General features: G+C 32.0%; 1 protein-coding gene across 1 annotated transcript; it reads left to right on the forward strand.

The window, feature by feature from the left end:
- The first annotated feature begins 3,172 nt into the window (after positions 1 to 3,172).
- Positions 3,173 to 9,756, forward strand: LOC114388160 (ruBisCO large subunit-binding protein subunit beta, chloroplastic-like). Its single transcript, XM_028348497.1, has 14 exons — positions 3,173 to 3,487; positions 3,710 to 3,835; positions 4,426 to 4,563; positions 4,801 to 4,896; positions 5,072 to 5,314; positions 5,817 to 6,051; positions 6,457 to 6,626; positions 6,749 to 6,826; positions 6,936 to 7,007; positions 7,081 to 7,185; positions 7,353 to 7,445; positions 7,587 to 7,679; positions 8,848 to 9,049; positions 9,310 to 9,756. The coding sequence occupies exons 1-14, from the start codon at positions 3,344 to 3,346 to the stop codon at positions 9,330 to 9,332; spliced, it is 1,818 nt and encodes a 605-aa protein (XP_028204298.1). The 5' UTR covers positions 3,173 to 3,343; the 3' UTR covers positions 9,333 to 9,756.
- The last annotated feature ends 395 nt before the right edge of the window (positions 9,757 to 10,151 follow it).

The raw sequence follows: 10,151 nt of genomic DNA on the forward strand, positions 1-10,151 counted from the left end.
ACTGTCAATCTTCTCCTTGGAATGGATGGTCTAAAAAAGACAATGGGTTGGATAAAACGAGACAACACAAAAATGTGATTTGGTTAATTTGCTAACAGAGAGAAGATTACAGTTTAATGTAAGAATAAATAAAACATCCGGAATCGATAAGGAGGGTGAGAGGCACACAATACCTACACCTTTAATAGGTGATGAGACCCTATTGGCATTAATAATAAAAGTTTGAGTGAATAGACATTTTGGTTCCTATTTTTGTAGTCATTTTACAAATTAGTTCCTATTTTTTTGAAATGTAAAAAATAGTCTCTATCTTTACATAAGTGTTGCAAAATAGTCATCGCTGTTAAATTTGAAAGTAACGCCGTTAGTGAGGTGCATTGTTGGCAATTTTAGTGTCACGTAGAATATCCAACGTGACACTAAAGTATGAGGGGATACCAAAATCTCAAACCTCTCTTACTCTCTTTCTTGTGATTCTCTTTCTTTCTCTCTCTTCAAAAGGTTTTGTGTGTCAATGACGCCTAAGGTGTTGATGGGGTTCCCCGATGTTGGGGAAAACACACCAATTGAGTTGAGGAGGTAGCGGAACACGTCCTCTTGAGTTAGCCAACAGTAGGTGGTGTTGTCATTGTGGTGCACGTTGTTGGAGTTCACAGATTCAAACTGGTTTTGTATTGGTATCACCAGGTTCTGCACCCCTTCGTGCATAACATCAACATCTAGAGCCTCCAGTAAACTGCAAACAATGACCAGATACATTACAACCCAAAAATTATCACACTGCATAGGTGAAAAATTATTTGATAGTTCCATATATCACCATGCTTTTATAGTCTCAATCAATCACTACCAACTAACACATTTGAATTTTTCAAAGAAATAATTAATAACAATCATATGTTCATATGCCATGTAGAGAGACCATCATAATTTTGAAATATGCAACAATTTTCCCCTGTCCTATGCTCTATTCAGCATACAACACTAGATGTGCAAAAAATGCTATTACTAGATCGTTTTCTATACAATACTAATATGTACGAGAATGTAGTTGGCTAATTGATATTTTTTCTTCTTATTGTTAATCAGAATAATTGGAGTTTTTGCTCAAGCAAATCTTCATTTGACCACTCAATTCTGATTGAAAAAGAAACAATAAAAGCACCTTAAAAAATTTGCAATTAAGTTTTATTCAACTAATACTTTATCATAATTGGAGTATTTATTTTTTAATTTGACCACAAATTTTATATGTTGTATTGCATGATTACTACTTTCTCCTCCGATTTTGTAAAAGGTGATTGTTACAATATAGAACGAGAAGTCAAAGGTAAAAAAGAAAATCACATTAATTTGAATTTAATTCTATATAAGAAAAATAGGGCCGACATTTTGTTTTTTTTCTTCAGTTTTATATTTTAATAAGTCATAGAAAATAAAAAGCAGAATTAAGATAGCCACATAAACACGTACGCGGTGCCAACACATAGATTTAGATGAATGGAAATGGTACCTGGCGGTGGATGGGAGGTGGCAGATGAGGACGACAGAGTTATAATAACAGTTATATATAACAGTCCTATAATTTTTAATCTATTAAAGGAATAACAGCTGCACAAATTTTTAACTGTAATAAAGTTTAAATTATAGTTAATATAATATTTGATTGCATCATATCAACTAAAGAATATTTGATATATTTTAATAAAATTTTTTGTTGTTGAAAAGATAAAGACACTTAGTTTGAGTGTTTATTTTTTGTTTTCATTTTTAAATTTTTAAGTTTTGAAAAACATGTATAAAAAAAGTACTTTAATGTGTCATTGTGTTTTTATTTATTCGTAAAAGACTGAAAATATTAATTTGTTGTTGTCAGTTTTGAGCCTCTTTTTCAAGCAAACGTATTTTTATTTTCATTTTTGTTTTCTTTGAAAAAAAAGAAGAAAGAAAACACTCAAATCAAATATCATATTAAGTATCTGATATATGATATAAGGTTTCTCAAAGGTTCTTTGTAGTGGATTTTCAACAAAGAGATTCTTCTAATTAATAGTGTTTAAGGAAAAGAGAGTTTTTAGATTTGTTGTGTGTGCATAGCGTTTGTATATTCCTTAAAATTTTTGTGGAAATCTCAACTCAAGTTGTTGAGATAATCTCAGCATTGGATTGAACCAATATGAATCATCCAGTCTCTTTGAATCTTTCTTCTTTATAGTCTGTTTTCAGCATTAGGTTCAATTAACCAAGTTTATGTTTCAAGAGATTTCAATTCTTTGTCTTGAATAATTGAATTTTGAAACTGTTTTTTCAACTTATCATCTTCAAGTGATATATTAGTGAAAATCTTTTATTAAGGGTGTGAAAGAAAATTTAACATTATAAAAATCTACCAATAATTTATTCACTCCCTCTAGATTCTCGATCCTGGTCCAGCAATCTCTAGTAGCGGTTATTAAAACGATGGTTTCTAACTTCAAAATTTTTATATTTATTCTATTTTTGTTCTTAAAGTATTTATTATATTTCTTTGCACTCTTTTCTACATAAGATAAAATTTTATTATATTTTTTAAAATATTTTTTTATTCTTAATAAATACTTAGTTTTTGCGTTTGTTTCCTAATAAATATTTGTTTTAAGTTGAGTCTCCAATAAAATAATAATTTTATTTTTTATCCTTGATATTTTATTTTAATCTCCTATAAATTGGTTAATTTTGTATTTATTTTCTAATCAATTAATGAATTATTTTAGTCTTGACTAATTATAATTTTTTTTATCAGAGAATAAATATAATATTTTTTAATTTATTAACTAGGGATACACAAAATTTTCAAGGATAAAAAATAAAATTATTATTTTATTAGAGACTCAATAAAATAAAAAAATTGAATATTTTTTATCGATAAATGTGAATTGTTAAATTATTAATTAATTTTTATTAGTGAAAGGGATGTACAATAATTATTAATTGATATGATTATTTTACATCCCATGAGAAATTTCAAATAAATAAAAAATAAAGAGAGGGAGAAAATAAATGAAAAAATTAAAAAAAGGAAACGAAGGAGAAATACTAACTGAAATATAGTGGTTACACTTGATTTGCATAGCGCCAAAATTAGTAGTAAGATATTTTTCCTTTTCATAAAGCTCACCAAATACAAGAGTGCAGAGATACTTCTGTTCTCTACACCATTACTCTTATCCACATGACATTGTCCAAACTCAAAAACCTTTGTTCAATTGCAACTTCTTGCACCACACAGTACTGAACACAGAGCTAATAGTTGTTGTTGGTTCCTCCAAACCAACACGTTACAAATTCAAAGAAACTCAAAGCCATGGCATGTTCTTCATTCACATTTGCCAATCCATCATCAATTCCTAGACTGAGAAATTCACTTTCTTCTTCTTCTATAAGCCCGAGAGCTATGGCCAAAGAGCTTTACTTCAACCACGACGGTTCAGCCACGAAAAAGCTGTTGGTAAGGATTCTGGACTCTGGTTGTTTGACATTTTTGTATTGGTTCTTCACAAGATGTGAGTGAGTTGGTGTGATATATTCTAGACATAAGATAATACCTTTTTAATTCTTAACGATATCCTAAAGATTCGAAACAAATAATAAATTCTTAAAAGACAAACTAAATTATTCTTTTCTAGAAACTAAAGATATCAGGCATATTATTCTCAACATGGCGGTGCAGGCAGGAGTGGACATGGTGGCTGAGCTGCTTGGTGTGACATTGGGTCCAAAGGGGAGAAATGTTGTGCTGCCAAATAAGTATGGACCACCCAAGATAGTAAATGATGGAGAAACTGTTCTCAAGGAGGTGTTTTTTTTTTTCTTTTTGTTCCTTCATCATTAACCATTTGGTTCTTACCTTTTATTGATGTTCTTTTTTTGGTAATGTGTTATTAGTTTTATGTTTATGGATTAGTGACAATTGACAAATTTGTGCCTTGTTTGATTAGTGTTTTGAAAATATAGTTCTTTGTTTTCTATATATACCGATAAGAGGTGGTTCCTAGATGATATTGTTGATCAGTCATTCCCTAAGAGCTTGAACAAAAGCATTTGAAGAAAACACAAGAGAATAAGAAAACAGAAAACATTTCCCAGCTGTTTCAGTATTTTGGTTTTTAAAGCGCTTATTTTGAAAATAATTTTCAAAGCATGATAGATGTTGGTTGAGAAATTGGTGTGAATTTGTTTTAGAAAACAGTTTTTAAAATGAAAAAGTAAGAAGAGAATCAAACATGGCCTTGCTTTCTTTTATTTTCAAATTTGGAGGTGTTGTTTCACTAGTTAAACACTTGCTTTGTTGTTTGTGTAGTTTAATGAACTTCTCTATAATCAGGTCTAATAACAACATGGTTTTGTGCCTTTTGTATGAACTTAGTTTCCCTAACGTTATATCAGATTGAATTGGAAGATCCGTTGGAAAATGTTGGAGTTAAATTGGTGAGACAAGCTGGTGCTAAAACGAATGACCAAGCTGGTGATGGCTCAACTACATCTGTTGTTCTTGCTCGTGGCTTAATCAGAGAGGGGACAAAGGTAAACATAACAAGCTGAACATGAGTATCCTATTACATCAATCAGAACAAAATGATTAGATTGGAAAATTGACATGCATAACTATATTTAAAAATCCCAAGTATGTTTTTTAAATTTGTAAATGAAGATTGGAAAAAACATCAGCTTTCAGTTTATGTTTTTGTCACCGTGTCAATGACTTTAAAAGGGGTTTCTTAAATTTGCACTCTTATCCTCACCTTTCTTTTTCCATTGTAGGTTATTGCAGCTGGAATGAATCCTGTTCAAATTGCTCGTGGGATTGAGAAGACAGCAGCGGCACTTGTTTCTGAACTCAGATTGATGTCAAGAGAAGTGAGTTCTACTCATTATTATTCTGTTTTCTAAAACTCCTGGATGATTGAAAATTTGAGAATCAAAATGAATACTGCTGCAGATGTTGATTTAATTGTGCTTTTTTTCTGCCTGCCAATCGTTGCTTATAGTTGGAAAGTCTGGCTGAATACAACAACATTGGCTGCACTTGTAGGTTGAGGATCATGAACTTGCAGATGTTGCTGCAGTCAGTGCTGGGAATGATTATTCAGTTGGAAACATGATTTCTGAGGCTCTGCATAAAGTAGGTAGAATGGGAGTAGTGACAATTGAAACCGGAAGGAGTACTGAGAATTGTCTAGAGATTGTGGAAGGGATGCAATTCGATCGTGGATATCTGTCACCATACTTTGTCAACAATAGAAGAAAGATGACAGTTGAACTCCACAACTGCAAGGTATGACATGTAGGGGCATTTGGACTTTGGAAGAACTTGTACAGAATTTATTTGAGTTTATAAAAGTGCTTATGGTTATGACCATTTGTATAACTTTTTAAGCTCGATTCAACAAGCTTATGATATCAGCTCTAATGTGATAAACATAAGTTCTGTGTGGATAATTGTTCTGCAAGCAGTTCCAGGAGAAGAGAATAAGAAGGTAAAATGAATTGAGTTTCTCTCACAAGTTAAAATCGATTTATGCACTTTAACTTAAATAGAAGCCCTCTCCTTTAACTTCTCTAAAAGTTGATGTGATAAGTTGATTTTAGCTTATGAAGTACAGTTCATTTTACATTCTTATTTTCTTCTCATATAAGTATTTATGGAGAAGTTTGTCCAAACAAGCGAGGCCTTACAAGATAAACACTTAATTAAGCTCTTTATCAAAGGGAATCAGGTATATAAAAGCCTTAACTTCTATTAAATAATTAGCTGGTGCATAATTCTTTGGCTGCAGTTGCTTTTGGTTGACAAGAAAATCACAAAAACAAAGGAATTGATCAACATATTGAACAATTCTGCAAAAGAAAAGTATCCTGTTTTGATAGTTGCAGAAGGCATTGAACAAGAAGCTCTTGCTCCAGTCATCAAAAATAAACTTCGGGGTGCTCTTAAGGTAGCTGCCATTAAGGCTCCTGCCTTTGGTGAACGCAAGACACATTACTTGGAAGATATTGCCATCTTGACTGGAGGTAGAAGATCAAACACTCAAATTTAGAAGCTTAAATATATTGGTTGCTGATGATATGTTAATTCAACTAAAAAAAACTTCTGTCAGGAGGAATGAATGACAGAAGTTGCTAAGAATATGTACTTGAATGATTTGTACCTTAATATATGGCTCACTGAAATGTCAGTTTAAGTCAAATTAATTGATGCCTATGTTTATCCTTAACGACAAAGATAGCAGGATAGTTGTCAACAACTTGAACAAAAAAATATAACTGAACTGAAGCATTAACTTCCATTTGCTTCAACATGTTAAAATGCTGAGAGGAAGAAGCATCAGTAATTTCTATATATATAGTCTTTAAGTTTTAGTTCATTCTCTACTAATCTTTACACCTTGCATTCTTTGCATTTCATATGTTTTTCAGGTACTGTAATCAGAGAAGATATGGGTTTCACCCTAGAAAAGGCTCACAAGAATGATCTGGGTTCTGCTACTAAGGTTGTCATAACAAAGAATTCTACCTTAATAGTTACTGATGGGAGTACTCGAGAAGCTGTTGAGAAGAGGGTTCATCAACTTAGGAGGCTTGTTGAGGTGAATACAGAACTTTGAAAATCATCACTTCTCACACTTGACCAGTGTTAAGTTTTGAGAGTAACATGATGCATGGTTAACATATCCTGGGATTACCTACACATCTATCGCATGTTTTTCAGAATACTGTAGAAAATTTCCAAAAGAATATATTGAATGAAAGGATAGCAAGGTTATCTGGGGGCATTGCTATTCTTCAGGTACTGTGAATTTCATTTTATTTTGTCTTGTGACAATCTGGAAGTTAATAATTCTGTTTCCATTTAAGATAGTTCATTTACCTTTCAGCAACTGAAATCTAAATCATAGGTAGGAGCACAAACACAAGTAGAGTTGAAGGATAAACAGTTAAGAGTAGAAGATGCTCTAAATGCAACCAAGGTATTTCTTTTTCTTTGCTCTAACAAGATGATTTGCAGTAATTTATATGGCTAAGCTTCTTAGAACATGGCAGGCTGCAATCGAGGAAGGTGTAGTGGTCGGTGGTGGCTGTAGCCTTTTAAGACTATCTCAAAAGGTGGATGGCATAAAAAAACTACTGGACAATGAAGAACAACAGGTAATTATCTGTTCCATACTAAGTTTTCCTTCATCATGTTTGAAGTTTATAATTATAACTAAGGTCTTATTTAGTTATTTTACAATCTATTGCAAGCATTCATTTTGTGATGTGCCTTTTATTGACTGTTCAAGATATGAAAATTTTATCTGTAATATTATATCTAGATTGGTGCTGAAATCTTCAGGAGAGCATTGAGCTATCCTACAAGAATGATAGCGAAGAATGCTGGTTTAAACGGCAATGTCATCATAGATAAGGTCCTTATCCTGTTGAGAAACTGTTTCTCTAAGAGATTGATTACCAGTTAGATATTTGGATCTTGTGCAGAGTTTACTTAATTCAACTCAACAACAAATATTGAATTAAAATACATGCTTGAGGCCCCTTATCTCATGCAGGTTTTATCAGACAATAACATGAATTTTGGTTACAATGCTGCTAGAGACAGTTACGAGGATCTCATGAAGGCTGGGATCATGGATCCAACAAAGGTATGGCCATTTGAATGCCTTTAAGGGAAAACAATAAGTAAATTTTGTCAAAGAAGTTATTCACTGTGAGAATTTACTGATATCATATTACTAAATATTCCAAATCTGTATGCCAAAATAAATATCTGATGCTGTTGATTTGTTCAAGCCAGAGATCTTATGATTTTCAATTGGATAAAACTTGGGTACAGTTTCTTAAGTGTTATTGTTGTTGTTCTCCAATCATAATTGAAGCATCACAAGGTTTGTATTAAAGGTCACAATATATTATCAAAGTGAAACTTCAATTATGATTGGAGAATAACATAAAAGAAACCTAAAGAACAGTAAGTTTTTCAATTTAGCTACTTTTTTTTTTTTTTGCAAAAAATGGAGGCACAAAGGCTAATGGGAGAGGACATCCCAACTAGGTTGGCACCCCCTCCCACCAACCAAAACTGTACCCCCAAAATCATTAATCAATAAAAGGAAAGGAACAAGAAGCATGAGGGGAAAAAAATCAAACCCATGCAAACAGAAATTATCTTTTATAGTTAAGAAGATTTAACCTATTTCTATCAAATTCCTTACTAGTAGAGTGAGGAATAGTATCCCACACCAAAAATCATCTAGATCAATATTGGCAATTCTATCTGCACAAGTATTATCTTCTCTATAAACATGATCTATAAATATCAAAAACTCTAAAGTCTAAAGTCTAAATATGTGTATATATATAATAATATTTTTTTTTTCCTTTTTAGTTGATAATTATACACGATAGTGTCATTGTTTTCATGAAAAAGGTTAACACCATCATAATACCAAATGGCTTTTGTATGATGCATGTAATTGACCTCACCTAGTATGATAAGGTTGCATTGATGTTGTTGTTTAACACCAACAGAAAAATTCTAAAGCAGTTTACAATGTCAGGATTTTTTGTTCAGGTGTTAGCACCAAGAATCAAAACTTAAGTTTTATGCATGTTTCGGAACTACTAAAACTTACCATTTTCTTGTATTAGAACTAAAACTTAAAACTATTACAGGATGAAGTGAATAATTTAACCAACAAAAAATAGAAGGGAACAAAAACAAGAATGCGAATTGGTATAATAAAATATGAAGGAGCACATGCCAAATTTGCACAAGATGACCAGTTCTATTATCTTGAAAAATTGCTGCAGGTAGTTAGGTGTTGTATAGAGCATTCAGCTTCTGTGGCCAAGGCATTTCTAACATCTAATGCAGTAGTCGTTGAGCGCAAGGAATTAGAGCCAATACCGATGCCACGAAGAAAGTCTATGCCCATGCCCACCTCAGGTAATGAATTAGAGCCAATGTCCATACCACGAAGAAAGCCCATGTCCATGCCCATGGCTACCCCAGGTAATGAAATCTTGCTAGGTCAAACGGTTAACTCATTCATTTGATTGTGTTTAGTTGCTCTCCATTAAAGTTGTTTCAACTCAAAATCAATTCTGAACTTAGAATTAATTTTGAAATCTTCTGTTACGTGAAATGGAACATGTAAAAATTGATCTAAAATCAATTCTGAACTTACAATCAAATCTTCAAACGTGAAACCAAACACACATTATATGTTTTTTGCCTTTTAGGAATGACAATGTTGAAATTTGGTTACTCAGGTTTAGGACCCATGGGATTTTAGAAAGAGAAAGTTGTACAGTTCAATTCAATTCAGCTTTTAGAATCCTGCTTTTGCTTAAGGTCCAAGGGTTCAGTGTGATCAATCAAGAAGCACTAGAAATCCACATATATACTTTGTACAGATGGTGGCATTGATCTATCCTAAGAACCATAAATGAAGTTAATCAAAATTAAATTGGATTTGACTACGTACGTGAAGGACACTGTCAAGGGGAAGTACTCAACATGTATGCAGCAGATGGAAGATTTTGCTTCATTCAGTGATTACTGAGCCCAATTCATTTTTTTATTGGTAAACAGTGTTGAATTCTGATGTTGGAATGGTGGATGTTAAAAAAATATTGTAATTGTTGGAGGGAATATAAAACTTGTCATTTGTGTTATAGAATATTACATATAAAGCAATTTAAATGATTTATGAATCATATCCGTTTATATAATTAATCTATTACATTTCCAGTCTACAACAATTAGGTATTTCTGCATCCAATGATGCATTTTGATGCAATGCTTCTTTAACTTCTGAAACAATTTCTACCAGTTGCCCATTGATGGGTTCAAAAGATAAATGTTGGTTTCAGTAAAAAAAAAGTAAGTTCAATGTTGGTTGCAGTAAAAAAATTGAGATTAATGTTGGTTTATAAATATGTTGTTGACAATGTTAAATGTCTCCAGAGTACATTAATATTTCAGATTTCCCGTTCAATATATCTTTCTATATAACATATAACATAAGTCTTTATTCAATAAGTACAAGAATTTTAAATAAATAATATAAGCTTTTATACCTTATTGAATCATGGACACCATATCTATTAAA

Source organism: Glycine soja, chromosome 2, assembly GCF_004193775.1.
Source record: "Glycine soja cultivar W05 chromosome 2, ASM419377v2, whole genome shotgun sequence".
Taxonomy (NCBI): Eukaryota; Viridiplantae; Streptophyta; class Magnoliopsida; order Fabales; family Fabaceae; genus Glycine; species Glycine soja.